The sequence below is a fragment of the Theobroma cacao genome, chromosome 3, assembly GCF_053813885.1.
Source record: "Theobroma cacao isolate CCN51 chromosome 3, ASM5381388v1, whole genome shotgun sequence".
NCBI classification, from domain to species: Eukaryota; Viridiplantae; Streptophyta; class Magnoliopsida; order Malvales; family Malvaceae; genus Theobroma; species Theobroma cacao.
In genome coordinates, this window is record NC_142641.1 from 42,867,782 (window position 1) to 42,886,824 (window position 19,043).

Here is a 19,043-nt window from a genome sequence, read left to right on the forward strand (position 1 = left end):
GTAGCCATGGCTGTGGTTCTATATAGTCAAGGCAATCTTCTTCAAGGAGACATCGCTGTACAGCAACTGGAAGTCTTGCTGGAGTGCGAGAACCCCTACTATGGTGGCCAGTTCCAACACATATGTAAACCTGCAGAGTCTGATCTGCTGCCCGTGCTGTGCTCCTGAGCACTGACAGTTCATGCTTCAGCGTATGAATGGCTACACTAACGTGCATCCAATGCAGGTCTCTCATCCGCTCCTACCCTCTGACATTCTCTGGAGGAACTGGGTTCCTCTGGCGATATATAGATTGTTACTGTTACACTTTATTGTTTTAAGTTGCCAAGCCGAACCGCTATCCCTCTCAACGCACCACCACTGCTGAGCTGTCGCTGCTTCAGTCGAACAACTGCCTCCGCGTTTAACACTTCTTCAATTCAACAGCATTCCAGGACAAATGCCAGCGACGAGCCGCAGAAAGCTTCTGATCTCACATTTCAACAAGCCATTCAAAGTCTTCAGGTTCCAAGAACTACAACTACTCACATTCCTTTTTAACTATTTTTTACACTGGTATTGCTACTATTACACTTTATTGTTTTAAATTACTTGTTAGCGATGAAAATAGGTGTAATTGTTGCTAATTTCGTAGGAATATTGGGTGTCCGCTGGACGTGCAGTGATGAAATGCAGCAACACAAAGATAATGTCATAGTGATGGCCTAATTTCATTACCATAATTGCGTTTACCATTATATTCTTGTACTTTCTTTTTTGGCGGAGAAGGTTTTCACCCCGCTGATTTTTAAATTCTTGTCAATTGTCAGTTTGTTTCATTAAGATTTTGTTTGTAATGACCAGGTTGGAGCCAAGACTATGAATCCTTTGACATACTTGAGTTCTTTGTCCAGAACCATGGAATGTTGCGTAAGTATATGGAAGCAAGTTTCTATAAGTTAAAATAATTTCTTATACATTTTAATGATTCTTTTTGTTTCTGAGTCTATCTTTTGATGACTATTTGCTGAGAACACTTTTCTTTGTGTGTTTTTTATGCATGAGCTCAAATAAGGGGGAGGTTAAATGTGTCATTGGATGTTTTAGATTTTGGTTGTTTGGCCTGTGATGCATCGATTTTCATCCATTTTCATTCTTACTAGTGATAGAAAATGCAAAGTTTGCAGAAGCTTCTTGGATTGGCTTTTTTAATATGCTATTATACTTTATTAGAATTTTGTTGAATTCATTCAAAGGGGGAGGCAACATTTTATTTTTTGAAACTATGATGGATTTCAGTGGTTACTAAAGGTGAGCACCACCTTGTGTTGTTTAGAGAAATAAAATAAACTTTAAGAGTATGGCGTGTGGCATTTCTATTGTACATAGGTATAATGGTGTCAATATTTCAATCTTATCCTGTTATAGGATGCATTCCTACGATTTGATCAAAGCTATTATGGTGCAAAATTCATATTGAATATATTTTTCATGGCATTCCTATTGTCTAATAAAGGCACAACGGTGCTTATGTGAACATATAGCTTAATGTGTTAATTTGACATTCTGATTGTACATTAAGATACAATGGTGTCAATCGAGAATTCCTTTTGCTTTATTGTCATGATGGTTTTGGTTGGTTAAGCTTAAGGTGAGAACTACTTTGTGGTGTTTGGAGAAATAAAGAATTTGTAAGTTGTGGGCATATGTGACATTCTTATACATTAAGGTATAATGGTACCGATATGTTAATCTAACATCTTAGTTTGTGATGCATTCCCATTTTACCATCAAAGTTGTAATGGTGCATTTTTTATATTTAAAATATTTAACATGGCATTCCTATTGTGCAATAAAGGCACAATGATGCTTTTGTGAACATATAGCTTGATGTGTTAATTTGACATTCCGATTGTACATTAAGGTACAATGGTGTCAATTGGGAATTCATTGTTTGTTTATTGTCATGACGGATTTGGTTGGTTAGTTTAAGATGAAAACCACATTGTTGTGTTTGGAGAAATATATAAACTATAAAGTGTGGGCATTGTGACATTCTTATTATACATTAAGGTATAATGGTGCTAATATGTAAATTTAATATCTTGGTATGTGATGCATTCCTATTTTACTATCAAAGGTATGATAGTACAAAATAGATATTTAATATATTTTCTATGGCATTCTTATTGTGCAATAAGACACAATGGTGCTTATTGCACAATAAGAATATTTGTATTAACATGTTATTTTACTAACATGACTTCTCTGTACAGGAAGATGAAACAATTAGAAAGAACAGGCTTTCTTTGCTTTCTTTACTTCCACATTCTTTGAGTAAACATCAGGTGGGTAAATAGATGGGAAATATTTGTGGATTTAATATTTTTGACGGTGCTTGGTATAGAAAAATGCAAGTGAATCTTCATTCTTCACCATATTGGATCATCGATGTTTGTATGTAGTCAGAGTTTAGACCCAATCTGGTCAATTTTTTGTTTTCCCTGATCAGAATGCAGAGTCTGTTTTCTTTTATTACTTCTTTCCTCCATACATAAAAGTATTGTATACACTCTTTATCATCAAGTAACTTGGGATTTAAGTGCAGAATGGAGCAAAGAGTTAAATTTTGGGATTCAAGCTGTTGCAGCAAGTCTTGTCCCCCAAGGTATTGAAACAACTGGTACTCTAGGTTGATGACAAAGTTCAGCACATCTTACCTGTTTATCCCCAATAACTGAAATCTACAAATGGGGTTGTTGGTTCTATTACAACTGATAGGCAAATAAGACCTGCCTTGTGTTGTTTGCCTTTTTCCGCTTATGGCTTTCTCAAGAAAGCTGATGGCACCTCTCTTACTTAAATAATCCCAACGTTGCACACGTTTTTATTGCATATGTATCTCATCAACCAGGAAAGGTAACATATTTTTCCACCGTTTTGACAGATTGTTCGCTGCATCTAGTTGTGTCAAGCTCTCTGGTTATAAAGAAATTGCAAACATTGGAATATCAATACTTTCACAGCTACAGAGGAGCAGCCCTCAGTTATAATCAGACTGATGACAATAAAAATGAAAGGAACAGAAGTAGACTATCTAGTTTGCGTGTTCCATGTATTCTTTGCTACCAAAATTTATTGCAATTATCTCTTAGTTCCTTATAAGATGGATAAAGAGAGATTCGATTCCAAGCATCATGTGGCTGATATGGCATAACGTCAAGAGAATTTAGGAACAAAGATTGGTATAATCTATCCCTAGCGGATGTTAGATGCTGGATTCCGCCTGCCCTTTCCCCTTTGGAATGTAGCTGATTTTGGATATTCTGGCACTCGAAAAAACTGGGGAAACTAGCTGGCAAAACAAGTGGCCATCTACTCCCTTGTTTAGGGAACTTGCGAAAGTAAAGAGCGAACGTACCAGGGTGATGAGTTATCTGAAAGAGAGATAAGAACCATATTGCTATCATATCATTATTAGTTACGTCTGCAATAAGTCGCATGTCGGAGGAGATAAGGGTCTAGTCAGCCTAATCAGTTGTCTTCTCGGTGGCATGATGTTGAATGTTGATCACGCGATCATTTTTATTTGTTCCTCATATTTAAGGGGAAGTTTATGATAAGGCTTATTCAAAGCCACAGAAAGGGTGGTCCTTGAGATTTTGAAGGCACGATAAACTCTCATTAGTTGAATTTGTAATCAGCCTGCGACAGCCGATCAGATCCAAAACTCTCCTTGCTCACAGCATAAACCAAAGGAAAATGTCTCAAGCTCTTCAGCTCCCTATCATTGACTTGTCCTCGGACGATCGCCTCTCCACTGCCAACCTTATCCGCCAGGTTAATGATGTTTTTCTCTTTCTTCAATCTTTGGGTAGTTGCAGTTTCACTTTTAGTTTATATATATTTTTTTCTATCCTCATCTATGATTAAAGAAAAGGCAGTGTTTAGGAAGCGAGAAACGGAAGAACCATGCAGTCTCATGAATATTTGTACTTCTAAGTGCAATTGTATTTGCGTTTGAAATTAAGGAAAATTTTCAATTCTGTTAGATCAGTGACAGCCAGTCAGTCACCCAGCGTGCGTCCGTATCCCTTGTTCTGTAATTTTTTTTTCTTTTATTGTTTTGCCGTTTTTCCATTGCTGTAGATGTAGCCATATGTTTGATTTTATTTTTGTAGCAGGAATAGTCTAGTCACGGCATTTGAAGTGTCTGGCTTTGAGTTATTCCTGTGGAAAATATAGTAATAAGGCGGATGGATTGTCCAAATTCAGCCTTCACAGTCCAGTTCATTGCCAGTTATTCATGTCTATTGTCAAGAATCTTTTCATATTAAAGTTAAGGGTTATGCTTCTGAAAAATTAAGAGGGTTCAGAGTCTGAATTTGGGAATTGTATTTCAGGCATGCGTTGACCATGGTTTCTTTTATATTGTGAATCATGGGTTGGAGGAAGAATTGCTCAAGAAAGTTTTTGAGCAGAGTAAGATGTTTTTCTCACTCCCGGTTGAAGAGAAGATGAAATTGGCTGTCAAGAATCACAGAGGTTATACAGGGATGTACCAAGAGAAACTTGATCCTTCTTTAAGTTCCAAAGGTATTTTGGTTTTATCTATTCTTTTTCTGCTTTCTTTTTTGAGTACTGTTCAGCACTCATTGCAACAAGATTGATTTGAGATACTAGGGAGTAGTCAACATCGTCCATCTAATAGACAAACCAAAAATGAACTTTGATTGCTAATCAAGATTTTCATTGCTTTTAATCTTGAACTTTTATTCTATCCCCTTTCTGTGACCCATCAAGCAGAATTAATTATTGCATATAAAAGAAGTCCATTTGCTTTCTTTATCACTGGTTTGTTTACTATTGAGTGTACAAGGAATTGAAATTTGAGGTAACAAATGATTGCTTTTGGCTGGTTGAAAGCAGGTGACTCTAAAGAAAGCTTCTATATTGGTCCACAAACAGAAAATCACCTGAATCAATGGCCTTCTGAAGGTATGTAATGCTATGAGTGCATTCTGATCAATAGGCTGTTATGTTTATATTTAATGCTAATGTGTTGGAGTTATGAACCATAAGATCCTTACAAAAACCATATTCGGATAGCTTTCCCTAATTTCTTGATTCATCCTTTATTTGCACCTTTTTGTCTTGTATAATAATTTCTGCAGATAAAAATAAATTTGAGTGATACTTCAATTTGCTTGTGAATTTCAGAAGATCTACCATCTTGGAGAAGCACAATGGAGGCTTACCATAAAAAAGTGCTGTGAGTCCCTACTGTTGATTTACATGTTGACAGTGATGGTCTGCGGATGGGAATAAAGTTTGATAAATGATGGTTTTTAAGTTTAGAGGGTTGCTGTTTAATAATTTATAGCTTACCTGCCTACTAATATTAATCATCTCTGGTCTCTCAATATACTCCTTTTGACTGGTGTTTCTTCTGTAACTTGAAAAATATGATTTCTGTTATACATATTCCCCGCATCATCCCTTATATGTATGTATCATGGTCTTTTGCTGTTCAAAATTAGGTTTAAGTTTTTGACATACATCGCTTAGAAAATTATATGAGACAGTTCTGCCAATAGGACTTTATTCTACTGGCCGAAATATAGAAAAACTCGGCAAGTTTACATGGTACTAGATTTTCTGCCTCAGGTCTGCTGGGACTAAGGTAATTTCTTTAATTGCCCTGGCTTTGAACTTGGATGAAGATTTCTTCGAAAAATTGGGAGCATTGAATGATCCACTGGCGTTTATTCGCTTGTTACACTATCCAGGTATAGTGGCATTGATTGTCTTATTTGTGTTTGTTTAAGTCATCTACTGATGTGAACTACGTTCTGGTTTTTAGAGCTTTCTTATACTTTTTCCTATGTTTTCTTAATGAATTTATGGCCTTATACATGTAGATATCTGACAAGGGTTTCCCTGCTATCTTGTTCGTAGAACTCAAAATTTACATTCTTTGTCAGAATCCTTTACTGGTTCAAATTTCATGGTCTTAGTGCATCAGGAAGAAATATGAAGTTAGAATTTGTATTTTTGCTCTAATCCTGATGTATTACTCTTTCGATTTTGATGGTCTTTAAGCACAAAATGCAAGTGTTAATTTTGAGTTAACTGCCAGTACTACAAAATATCTCCCACAATTTCTTTGATAAATTGAAATTTTTTGAGGACAAATCTATAGATAAAAAACATATGATGAAAAGTTCATTGCCATAACAACGCAATGTGCCTCTTATTTTGATGTTAGAGGACATGGACTCCACTGAAGAAGAAACATATGGTGCTTCTGCTCATTCAGATTATGGAATGATTACTCTTCTGCTGACTGATGGTGTTCCAGGGCTTCAGGTAGGTTCCTTGTTAATAATATGTTACCCTTAAATGTTGTACTTTGATGTCAACATGTTTCACCAAAGTACTAACAGGTTTGCAGGGAGAAATCCAAGCAACCACAGCTTTGGGAGGATGTGCCAAGCATAAGTGGGTGAGTAAATGATGGTAGATTATGTAAACAGAAGCACTTTTTAAGGCTTTGTTTCTACCTTTCAACACACTCCCCTAGAAAAAGAGAAACAGAAAATAAGACTGGTTTGAGTAATATAAAAGATTGATACTCATTCTGATAGACAACAAAAATGTTGATTATCCTGTTATGGAAATAATGAACTAGATGTGGTTGTGATTCCTGTGAATTAAATTACTATAACTTTGTGTGGACCTTCAAAAATAAATTTAGATTGCAACTAATACCTTTATTTTTACCTCTCAGTGTACTTTGCTGATTTTCCACACCATAGGAATTGATAATAGTTTCTCTTTGGTTTTTCACAAATCCAAGGATAAACCACGTACTTAATCTTGTTGAATCCAGTCTCTGAACATTGGGTCTGAATCTGCAGGGCAATCATTGTTAATATTGGGGACATGATGGAGAGGTGGACTAATTGTTTGTTCCGGTAATTTAGTTGCCTGTTATCTTGAATTGCTTTTGATGCTTCTCTTGGAGTGTTCATTAAATGTCTTTACAATGGCACTTTCTGTGTATCTCCTCTAATTGTGTCATCTATTTCTAGGTCAACACTGCACAGAGTGGTGCCAGCAGGAGAAGAACGCTACTCCGTAAACAATTTCCTTTTCCTGTTTACTTTTACTGTCATTTCTTGTGTCATCATGTCTCAAGTGGTTCAAAATAATTGTTGCACATCATTCATGAAAACTTCAAGTTATTTTTGAAACATTTTGTTGAATGTTCTTTTAATTCTGACAAGCTTCACATGAAGGTGATATTATCTTTTCATGATCTGATAATTTGATGGGGACCAAAAGATTGAAATGCTATCACATTCCTCTGATGTCTTGAGTCACAATTATCTGCACTTTTCAATTGCGGAAGGCCTTTCTATGTCCTGAAAGTTCTGTAATGCAACATTTCAGGTGGCATTCTTTTTAGATGCCGACAAAGACTGTATAGTGGAATGCTTGGAAAGTTGCTGCAGTGAGTCTTGTCCCCCAAGGTATAGCTACAACTGGTACTCTAGCTCTGTGTTAACGATTTTGGTTATAGCTAAAACAACCTATCAAATAGATTTTGACCAATATCAGCTTCTTTTGTATTTTTGGGCACAGATCTAACTGTTTATTCCCAATAACTGAAATCAGAAAAGAGGTTGTTGGTTATAATGCAGCTGATGGCCAAAAAGAATCTGCATTGTTGTGTTGTTTGCCCTTTCCCACTTGTGGCAGTTTTAAGAAAGCTAATGTCACCTCAATAATTACTTGAATAATCCCCTATGCATTGAAACTTCGAAATTAATTGAGCTCAACTATGAACTTGAAAGCTGTAAATAAATCTGAGTTGTAGCTTAGGTTAGCCGGTTAAATCCATGAGTCAACTGAATAAGAACACTCAAGCCTACCTAGTAGTTTTCATGTCTAATCTGAGCAAAGAATGTTCCAGGTTTTCTTCCATATGTTTCACAACAACATGGGGGGTAACATCTATTTATTCTGACCTTGCAGATTTCCACCCATCCGTAGCTCAGACTACCTGCAGGAACGCTTTAGAGTTACAGCTACAGCTTCTATTGAAGATTATCTGCTTTAGCTACAGTTAGTCGTCTCAAGCTTTCTGCTGCTAGATAAGTTGCAGGCCGCAATCATGATTGCAGCAATATTAAGGACAGTTTATTATCTTCAAGTGAAGCAAATGGAATTTGCTTTCCTAGTTTGCTTGTTTAAATATTATATTATATGCATGCATTCATTTAAATATTGTTTAAATATGATTGCAATAATATGCATGCATTCTTTCTTCCTAATAAATATTATATTTGAGTTCCTTATATGTACTAATTGAACTTTATTTATAAATGTAGATCACATATTAATATCTTTTATTCTTTTTTAAATTTAGGAAATTTTTATCCAGCCATCCGACTACTCATAAATGGCATAGTGTGATAAATATCTTTTATTATTTCAATGTGAGTAATATTATTTTGTCTGGTTTTTTAATGCCCAATTACTCATAAATGACACAGTGCAATAAATAATAATTTTATAAGTATTTATTTTTTATTACTTCAATGTGAGTAATATTATTTTATCTGATTTTTTATTGTCCGACTATTTATAAATGAGATAGTGTAATAAATAATAATTTTATTTGCATTTTTTGTGATTCAGGCATTTCATAATAGAAGTTTATCTTTAAAATGAAATGCATAAACCTAATGAAAAGAATTTTACTTTGTTGGCTACATAATTAGCATTGCAATGAAAGAATAGCAGTTTATATCTAAATAAGACAAATTTAATAAATACACTCCATAAAAGACAAGGCATCTGTTCTGCTCTCTGGGTTTCTTCAACTTTAAAAGGAAAAAAATTTAGGCCAAAAACTTTCCAGACATTACCAACTCACCACCAGAACTGTCGGATGAGTGTATAGAAGTATCAGGGAACTGGTCCAAGACTCATTGCTAAGCAAGCTAAAGTTGCGGCATTAACCAAAAAAATGTCATCATCAACTCACCATCATCGACTTGTCTTCACCTGATCGCCTCTCCACCGCCAACTGGTCTATCCGTCATCAGGTTTACTAATATTAATGTTCTCTGGTAGTTGTAGTTAAGCTTTGTATGTATTACTTTTTAATTGGTTCTTTCTTCTCCATTGAATAAAGGCAATTGTTCCCTGCTATAGGATGGGAAGCAATGCAATATCATCAATGTAATGCCATAGAATTTGCTTTTGATTTCAAGCACTGTCTTGTCTTCGGGGGGTCTTTTTTTTTTTAATGGAAACTGAAGCAAAAGAGCAGATACAGATTATCCAAATTTAGCATTCATTGCCAGTACTTTATGTTGAACTGTTGATTGCTAAGAATCTTTCGTTTTTTAAAAAAAAGGGTTATGTTTTTGAATGATTAAGAAGGTTCAAAGTCTCAATTTGGAAATTTTATCTCAGGCATGCTTGGATCATGGTTTCTTTTATCTCGTGAATCATGGGGTGGAGGAAAAATTGCCTTCGTTGCACTATCCAGGTACAGTGGCATTTATTGTCGTCTTTGTATTTGTTTCAAGTCATCAACTGATGTGAACTAAGTTCTGGTTTCTATGGGCATCCTTATACTTTTTCCTGTTCTTTCTCAATGAATTTTTGGCACTATCCATCTGATCATTTAACAAGACGTTTCCATTCTGTGTTGTTTGAGAAACTCATCAAAGTTTACGTTCTGTTGTCATAATCCTTTACTGGGTCAATTTTGATGGTCTAAATATTTTAGGTGGAGATTCCCCTTCTAAGGAAGAGACGTAGGGTGCTTCTGCTCATCCATTGCAACTGATAGGGTATTAGAGACGCACGCATTTGAAGTCCCAAAATTTATTGAGCTTAGGTTTGATGGTTCAACTGAGAAAAACCACTCTGATTTTTAAGTCTTTTTCATGTCTAATCTTAAGCAAGGAATGTTTCCACTTCTTCCATGCAGACTTCCACCCATCCGTAGCTTGGCCTACCCGGAAGAACGCTTTAGAGTTAACATCCATGGCTGGCTTCCACTGAAAGTCATGCAATATTTCCCGAGATTGACTGCTGCACTTAATTCGTTATCAAAGCTTTCTGCTGCTAAAGAAATTGCAAATACTGCAATATCATTACTTCACAGCTAGCTGCAGGCCTCAGTAATGATGAAGTAATAGTCACACTCCAAAGAGAAGGGAAGAAATTTCTCTTAATTATTAGTATATAGTGATCATTGCAAATTTTATACATTAAACCAAGTCCGTAAATTTTGTTTGCATTAAAGAATGTTTGGGTTGCAAATATTTCTGGATTTGACCTGCTGAGACTGAAACCCGTGTTTGTTCAAAGTCAGTGTGCTTAGATTTTCCCATTGTCCTGGCCCAGGAGAAGGACTTGCGTCAAAACCCGGAAGCTACTTGGAACTAGTGAAGATAGTTCCCAGTTTACTTGGAAGAATGATTCCGGTGACACGTGTCAGCTAATAAAGTCTACATAGTTCCTCCTTCCAATCCTCTTGGTAGAGAAACTATGGGATGTCACAGTTTCACAGTGAGAAGGTGAAGCAAGACAATGCCAATCAAATTATAGGAAAATGAACAAAGAAAAATCGTTTTTGTGGTTGAAATTGAATCATAGCCATACCTCTGCTGTGGATAATCACGTGGACTGCTACCATGGTGTCCCTAAATTTTACAAGCCACACCTTAAACTCATTGGAGACAGGCAATGAGACAAAGACATTTGGACACCACGCTTTGTCTTGCTTTTTTTTCCCCTGTTCTTTTTCGAGTTTTTATATTATCAAATTAAACAAGACAATTTAACTTAAATTTGAAAGGAATGTATAAACATTGGGCAAAGTTAGATATGAACCAAAGAGAAAAAGAAAAAAAAAAAAAAAAAGGTTGATGAACCAACACAAAATGTCATATAAAAGCAAAGGCCCCCATCCAATAGGATCACCCTTTTATCATCTTTGTCGTTGATATCTAATTATGGTACTGTAGGTGTCTGTTCCAGCTTGATCACGTTAATTCGACCCACAAATCTGAGCCGTCCGTCGACGATCTGGTCCTGCGAAAAGATTATGATTCTTGTTCCGGTGGGGTCCACAAGTAAATATATATATATATATATATATAGATCATTAAATTAAATAAAAAATGTTAAACAGGCTATTGATAAAAATTGCCTGTGGCTTTGGATAAAGGCTTTGTGCAAGCAAAAATCCTTTTTTTTCAGACGATAACTTATCCTATATGCTACTATACGCTAGAATATGTGACACGTCTCAATTTGGAAAGATATCCACGTGTACGGTCCCAATAGATCTGACTAACCTTTTTGATCCAGACCAAGATTACGTTCTGTTCCCAAGAACGTCCCCTTACCGTACACGTGTCATATCAAGTCTTTCTCCTTAATTTAAGATTTCTCTCTCCCACTCGTTGTGACAATAATAATTGTTTTACGAAGTACTAATATTTTATTTTATCCTCCTGCACCCCGAAATTGTTCTTGTGAGGGTGGACCCTTGAATTAAAGAGCACCCAACTAACACATATCAATGACTGGATGTTATTGGATATTTCTTTTTTACTTTTTTCGGCTTTGAGTATAAGACAAAGGTAGAGTAAAAGAGATGGGGACAATTGCTAGTACAATTTAATACTACTTTCTTCTTTTACCCAAAAAGAAAAAAAAAAGTTGTTTGTTTTCTTTTACTACTTTATTATGGGATAACCAGTTGAAAATCCTATATAAAACCAAAATTAACTTTTATGTTTTGTGAAAAAATGGGTAACATATAATTACGAATTGGAATTTAATCATGTATAGGGATGTCCATATATTGAAGAAGTGGATAATTAGTAACAAAGAACAAAAAAAGAAAGCTATTAATAAAATTGGTTGGATATAATTTTTTTAATAGTGAGTCACCTTATTAGAGAAATCCCACTCATATACCATAATAGATATAAATATATGGGTTCAATTCAAAATTTCTTAATTAAAAAAATACATAAAATACAATATAAAAAATAATATTTACTATTTTTTTGTAAATAAACTCGTTAACTAAGACATACTACTTTTCCCATTTTTTATAATATATATATTGCCTCCTCCCTTCCATGCAATTTAAACTAAACTCCGATGCAAAACCTTGAATCCTTCCTAATTAAAGAAGCATCACCTAACCAGTAAATTGCTTGTACATGTCTTACTATACCTTGAATCTGCATCAAGTAATATTTGGTGCATCAACCATTAAACCATAGTCCTTTTGTTCACACTTTGGGCTATTTTCATGCCTAAAGTTTTAAGTGTTAGGACATGTATTTCACATCATTAAATCCCTCAAAGAGAATATTATCTACATCCTAATTATCAAAATTAAACCTTTGTCTTTTCCAAATCCTACCCTTTTTCCCTTTCTTTAATGTGTCATACTAATCCATATTCTTCTTATCCTCTTCTCAAAGAAGCAAAATGCTTATCCAAATCTAGTCTAAAGGTGCTTTACTTCCCTTGGTAAAGAAGTAAACAATTTTCTTTTTCTTCTTATTTTTTTTCTCTCTTCCCTTAATTAAAATAAAAGATTTATTGTTCATTTTAAAAAATGGAGAGACAACATAGGACATAGTGTATTGTTGAAAGGAAAAATAAAATAAAATAAGGATATATAGAAACTATTAGAATGGACTCCTGTCTTAAGTCAACTCCCCACACCAAACGCATATTATGTCACGCCAATTTTGACTATATCAACGGCTGAAATCCAATATATTAATGTCTGCTAAGTAAAGTCCGCGAAGCACCGGATTATTTTATTTTCATCTTGTAATAAAAACATGATATATGGATATTGTCTGTCCCTCTTTCTCTCTCTCGGTCTATCTGCAAAGACAGCCAGAGAGGGAGGAGCCAAATAAGGAGAAAGAAGAAGTTTGTTCTTTTTCTTCGTTCAAAAGCAGAGCCCTAACCTACATGCGGTTCGGATCCGGATCCTCAACGATCCGATTCACATATATCTCTTTAGTTTCCAATCTGATCTGATCCAAAACGAACCCACCCGACGTTAAAAAATGACGCGTCGTTGCTCGCATTGCAGCCACAACGGGCACAACTCTCGGACATGCCCGAACCGAGGGGTGAAGCTTTTCGGAGTCCGGTTGACTGACGGGTCGATTCGGAAGAGCGCCAGTATGGGTAACCTGAGCCAATACTCCGGGTCGAATTCCGGGGCGCATAACGGGAACGGGTCGGGTTCGCCCGGTGAGGGTCCGGATCACGCTGAAGGTTATGCTTCCGAGGATTTTGTCCCCGGGTCGTCTTCGAGTCGTGAAAGAAAAAAAGGTTTCAGTTCTTTAAGAAATTAATAATTTGATTTTTCTTAATTTTCTTTGTTTTATTTGCTTTATATTGTTTGAGCTCTTACTTGGTGGTTAATTAGAGTGAAGATCACAAAGTGATAGACGACATGTTCCAAATGCTTTATACTATTTGATTTAGCTTAACATTTTTATTTATTTATTTTTTGTTACAGTGATCGTGTATGATTTCTGAAAAATTTTGACATGTTTTATTTTAGTTTTACATTGGTATGATTAAATAGCTTATGGATTTAAACGAAAGTTGTGTTTTTTAGGGTAATTTGGGTTTTAATATATAGTGATTTTTCTTTTGCTTGCAGTAAAGTGGGTTGTTGTTGAACTAAGAAATGGATAAGATAGTTTCTTTAATAATGACTTAAAATATGTGAAGATATGTGAAAATGGTGGATCAAGAAATATGAAATGCACAAGTATGTGTATGATCCAAGATTTTAAGGATATTTAAAAAACTTTGACAATTTATGCTATGATGTTTAATTATTGGGTTAAAGTTTGTCCAAAAGAATGATTAGCAGATGTGTTCTCACTGAGTTTTGGAGGTAACAAAGTAGTACCTTTTTTCGTGCCCGGTGCTTGTCTACCCGGCCCTACCTTTGCTTTATGTTACTTGGATAAATTAAATAAGAATGGTGGATAATCCAGTGTGAAGAAAAAATTGGATGCTCAAACCTGACTTGAATTTTGAATGGAACAAGTGATCTGAAGTATGCAAGGGTGTGCTTTCCGCAATTCTTGAATGAGTTATAATTTGTTTTGCAGGTGTTCCTTGGACGGAAGAGGAGCATAGGATGTTTCTACTTGGTCTGCAAAAGCTTGGGAAAGGTGATTGGCGTGGAATCTCACGCAACTATGTTATATCAAGGACTCCTACTCAAGTGGCTAGCCATGCTCAGAAATATTTCATCAGGCAGTCCAATGTTTCTAGGAGAAAAAGACGTTCCAGCCTGTTTGATATTGTTGCAGATGAAGTTAGTACCCTTCTCTCTACAAATGATACCTCAATTGTCATATTTTTCATGTATGAATAACTAATTTGACTTGGTAGTTTTTGACTGATTATTATAACCTCTAACAATTTTTAAACATTAAGAAATTAGTACTGTAGATTTGATAAGGATGGACATACCTTGAGATTTCTATTCTTGCTTGTGAAGATTTTGTCTTCTTTATTGTTGGAACTAATCATTTAGTTCACTGACTTTGGCTAAAGATTGATAATTTTCAGCAGAAATACTTTGTTTTTTTACTTGATAAAAATTGGAAGCTGCAGTTGTTCCAATTTTAATGCACATATTTTTTTGTGTAGCTATTCTAGCTTAGGTCTTTTTGAGATAATAGGTTTATAGTACCATATTTACTTACAGTATCCATCTTCATATTCTTCAGTTGATTTATTTTCATGGATGCATCCAATGCTAGTAAACGTTATGTATCCTCTGCTTTGCCCCCTTTTCTAGGTGTCTAATACATCTTCTTCTTTACATTCTTGCAGTCAGTGGACACTGCAATGGTATCACAGGATTTATTCTCTGCAAACCATCTCCAAGCTGAAACTCAGAGCAATGACCAATTACCTGTTCCGCCTCCATTGGATGAAGAAGATGAATCAATGGATTCCAACAACTCAAATGATGGGGAAGCTGTTCCTCCAAAGTCAGAGAGCTCGCAACCCTGTTACCCAGTAGTATATCCTGCTTACTTCCCACCATTCATTCCATTTTCCTTTCCATATTGGATGGGTGGTAATACAGAACCAACCAAGAAGGACACACATGAAGTGGTCAAGCCAACAGCAGTACATTCGAAGAGCCCAATCAATGTTGATGAGCTGGTGGGCATGTCAAAATTAAGTTTGGGAGAATCTATTGGTGATAATGGCCCATCCTCTCTTTCATTAAAACTTCTTGATGGTTCATCTAGGCAGTCTGCTTTCCATGCCAATCCTGCTTCTGGTAGTTCAAGCATGAATTCAAGTGGGAGCCCCATCCATGCAGTTTAAGTCCCAACTTTTTCTGAACTTAATGTCTTAGGTTAGCTCAGGGTTTGCGAGCAGTACAGGTCATTGTTAATAGAAGACTAATAATGTGCAGTCTGGTCTGGGTTTAGTTATATATTTCTTTTGTGGGATCAACTCAATAAGTTTGTTTTTCTGTTTTTTTAGTAACTTAATTCAATGTTTAGCTTTAGGTTGTAGCATCTTGTCAGAAATTATTTGAATCCCTAACGGTTTGTGTTTGTCATGATTTGCATAATATTGCTCATGCTACTCACCTAGCTCGAAGTTGTGCAGTTATGAGTATTCTTCTTGTGTTCCTCACTCATTAGCATGCTTTCAGCAACCAGCACACAGATGGAACACTGTGACTGAGAATCCAAGTCCCTTATTCCCTACTCTCTGTTCCATCTCCAATGCGCCCTCTTCGTCGTCCGCCCTCCTCTTTCAGTGCCAACGATGAGCTCCACGCCTCTCCATTCCCTCTGTTTTTCCTAAAGGAAGGCCTTATCTAACACCTCCCATGCTCTCTCGCCTGCAATTCAAGACTCACATCACATTATTGCAATTGCCTTGCATTAATATAAAAAACCAAATCTATGGATACGGATAGGGATATTGGTTCTGTTGGTGTTACCAAGAAGAGGTATCAAAAGTCAAAGCCATATTTCTTGAGAAAAAGTTGCTGACGGAGGATCTGGTGATGATGGTATTGCCAATGGCGGTGCAAGCTCTTGAGGCCTTCGCCATTGCAGCGCATGCAGTTGCCCTGGAACCCAACTAAGTAGAAGGGCCCATCTAAAAAGCCCAACCCTCTATCCTCTAGAAACAAAAACAAAGCGAGAAAGAGCATCTAAATAGCAAAAGACCCTGCACCAGGCTCCAGCACCAGCACCGAGAAAACCGGAAAACAACATGTTCAATCTCAACAGAACCATTGCCACTCCCAAACTATGGAACAAAAAGAAATCCCTACAGCAGCAACAACCACGCAGATCGCCATTCTTTTTCCTCTCACTCTCTCTCCTTTCTCTCCTCGTTTTCTTCTTCCTCACTTACATTTCCATCCCCAAATCCCTCTTCTCAACCTCTTCCAAGACCGTAAACGCAACCCTCTCCCCCCAATACCCACATTGCACTACTCAAATTCCAGGGGAGAAATTCTTGTGGTATGCGCCTCATAGTGGGTTCAGTAACCAGCTTTCTGAGTTCAAAAATGCAATTCTAATGGCGGGTATTTTGAACCGTACCTTAATCGTCCCTCCCATTCTTGATCACCATGCCGTAGTTCTTGGTAGCTGCCCTAAATTTAGGGTTCAGAGTGCTAAAGAGATCCGGCTTTCTGTTTGGGATCATATCAATGAGCTCATTAGAAGTGAGAGGTAATTGGGGTTGCCCACTTTCTTTGAAGTATATCCATTTCAATTAATTTCGCTACCGAACTGTTGAACTTTTTGTATGTTTGAAATTCTGGGCTTTATTATTTTCCCCTTTTAGATTACTTTGCTTCAATTGGTTGTGTTCTACTTTGTGGCGGCAACATGTGGTTAAATTTGATTGGCGATCCCAAAGATATATTACAAGAGATGTTCATGGATGTTGTAATCTTGTTTCTTTTCTGTTCTTCTCAAGTTCAAGTTCATAGTAACTATAACAATCGTAGCTTGGGGCTTTAATTTTCCTCTGATTCCTATGAATTATGAAAATGTAAGTGACGCAAATTACTTAAGCTTATTTAAAGAAAACAAATTGTAATTATTTTTTTTTCGGCAATGCTGCTGCTGATCTCAGATTCAGGAAAGTTCAATCACTAATCAACTTCAGTATTGGTTAACACCATTTGGAGTTCCTAGCTTTTGTTTTGTTTATATTTTTACCTCACGATGCAGGTATGTCTCCATGGCTGATATCATTGATATTTCTTCATTACTGTCATCTTCACTTGTTCGAGCCATAGATTTCAGGGTTTTTGTGTCCTTGTGGTGTGGTTTGAACATGGATTTGGTTTGCTCCAATGAATTGAATGCACAGCAGTCTATGGTTGGTAGCCTAAGGCAATGTGGCTCTCTGCTATCTGGGATTGATGGTAATATAGATCGATGTTTATTTGCTGTAGATGAAGATTGTAGAACAACAGTTTGGACATACCAAAATGATGAAGTTGATGGGGTATTAGATTCGTTTCAACCTGATGAACAACTCAAGAATAAAAAGAAAATTTCGTATGTTAGAAGACGCAGAAATGTATACAAGACTCTTGGGCCTGGTAGTGAAGCTGAATCAGCAACTGTTCTGGCATTTGGAAGCCTTTTTACAGCCCCATATAAAGGTTCAGATCTCTATATCGATATCCAAAAAGCACCAGGAGATCTGAAGATAAAATCTTTAATTAAAAAGATTGAATTTCTTCCATTTGTCCCTGAAATTATAAGCTCAGGAAAGCAGTTTGCTATGCAGTCCATAAAGGCTCCTTTTCTCTGTGCACAGCTTAGGCTGCTAGATGGGCAGTTTAAGAACCACTGGAAAGCTACTTTTTTGGGTTTAAAACAAAAATTAGATTCATTAAGGCAGGCAGGTTCTCGACCAATTCATATATTCGTGATGACTGATCTCCCTCAAGGTAATTGGACTGGAAGTTACTTGGGTGATTTGGCTAGGGATTCAGCCAATTTTAAGCTGTATTTTCTGAGAGAAGATTTGTTTGTGATGAAAACGGCAAAGAAGCTAGCACTTGCAGGACATGGCCTGAGGTTTGAATCTGTTCCTGCAAGTTTGGATGCAGTGGCTAAGTTGGAGAAGCATTGCTCTCCTGATATAGTACCTGATGTACTCCTATATATAGAGGAAACAGTTTGCAGTTGTGCTTCACTTGGTTTTGTTGGGACTGCTGGGTCAACAATAGCAGAGACTATTGAGGTTATGAGAAAATATGGGTCATGTTCGATTCCAACTCCAACAACATCGTGACGTTATAGAATTTCAGTGGTTCAGTTCTTGGGAAGCATGCCCCACGTATGCTCTTGATCTCCAACTATGCAAGCTTAACAAAGAGCTCTCAGTCAGACAGAATGACTATTTCTGCAATCGAGTGTTTTCTTCTTTTATTTCTTGATGACCCAACTGATATTCAAGGAGCTTCTGTTTAATGAGCACTCAATGTCATGTAAATGGAAGAAATTGGCTCTCTGCTGCACCAGAGCATTCAAGGTTGTTGTTTGTGAAAGGAAAATATTTATCACTCCCAAAAGCAAAATGGTTGTAGTGTTTTCGTGAAAGTAATGAATTATAAATTAGGAGATGGATTATTCCTGGTGTTATGCATCGTAAAGTCGCCATCTTCCACCTGTATAAGTTTTTGTTTCCATACCTGGGGGACTGCAGTTCTGTGATTTTGCCCATGCTTCTTATTCTTTTGATATAACCGGGTTGAAGACAACCCATTGCCCATAATCTTGCGCCCCCACCCCAAAAGAAAAAACAAAAGACCATCCATACCATAATCATTGATTACGTCAATGTCACATATGTTTACCAAATTGTAGGTTTCGAGAGGCATCAATCTGCGAGATTCACGAGTGATTTCGGTGTGAACACCGGTGGTGACCAGCTGCAAGAGATGAGACTAG

General features: G+C 36.5%; 3 protein-coding genes across 6 annotated transcripts; all 3 read left to right on the forward strand.

Annotated features, from left to right (window-relative positions):
* Positions 1-3,423: 3,423 nt before the first annotated feature.
* LOC18606222 (kihadalactone A synthase LFS-like) lies at positions 3,424-8,391 on the forward strand. Of its 4 annotated transcripts, none has more exons than XM_018117691.2 (11): positions 3,424-3,819; positions 4,383-4,575; positions 4,909-4,977; positions 5,200-5,251; positions 5,647-5,768; positions 6,248-6,348; positions 6,426-6,484; positions 6,900-6,956; positions 7,074-7,119; positions 7,435-7,514; positions 8,020-8,391. In XM_018117691.2, exons 1-11 carry the CDS (start codon positions 3,742-3,744, stop codon positions 8,102-8,104), a joined length of 942 nt encoding a protein of 313 aa, XP_017973180.2. In that variant the 5' UTR covers positions 3,424-3,741; the 3' UTR covers positions 8,105-8,391. The 4 variants fall into 4 exon arrangements, with proteins under 4 accessions (XP_017973180.2, XP_088660536.1, XP_017973181.2 ...); XM_018117692.2 differs by lacking the exon at positions 3,424-3,819 and adding an exon at positions 3,904-4,059; XM_018117693.2 differs by lacking the exon at positions 3,424-3,819 and adding an exon at positions 3,915-4,081.
* Positions 8,392-12,898: 4,507 nt separating this feature from the next.
* On the forward strand, positions 12,899-15,676 carry LOC18606223 (myb-like transcription factor family protein). Its single transcript, XM_018117924.2, has 3 exons — positions 12,899-13,386; positions 14,184-14,392; positions 14,917-15,676. The coding sequence occupies exons 1-3, from the start codon at positions 13,116-13,118 to the stop codon at positions 15,421-15,423; spliced, it is 987 nt and encodes a 328-aa protein (XP_017973413.1). The 5' UTR covers positions 12,899-13,115; the 3' UTR covers positions 15,424-15,676.
* A 140-nt stretch (positions 15,677-15,816) lies between these two features.
* LOC18606224 (O-fucosyltransferase family protein) lies at positions 15,817-18,745 on the forward strand. Its single transcript, XM_018117923.2, has 2 exons — positions 15,817-16,799; positions 17,307-18,745. Exons 1-2 carry the CDS (start codon positions 16,333-16,335, stop codon positions 18,382-18,384), a joined length of 1,545 nt encoding a protein of 514 aa, XP_017973412.2. The 5' UTR covers positions 15,817-16,332; the 3' UTR covers positions 18,385-18,745.
* The last annotated feature ends 298 nt before the right edge of the window (positions 18,746-19,043 follow it).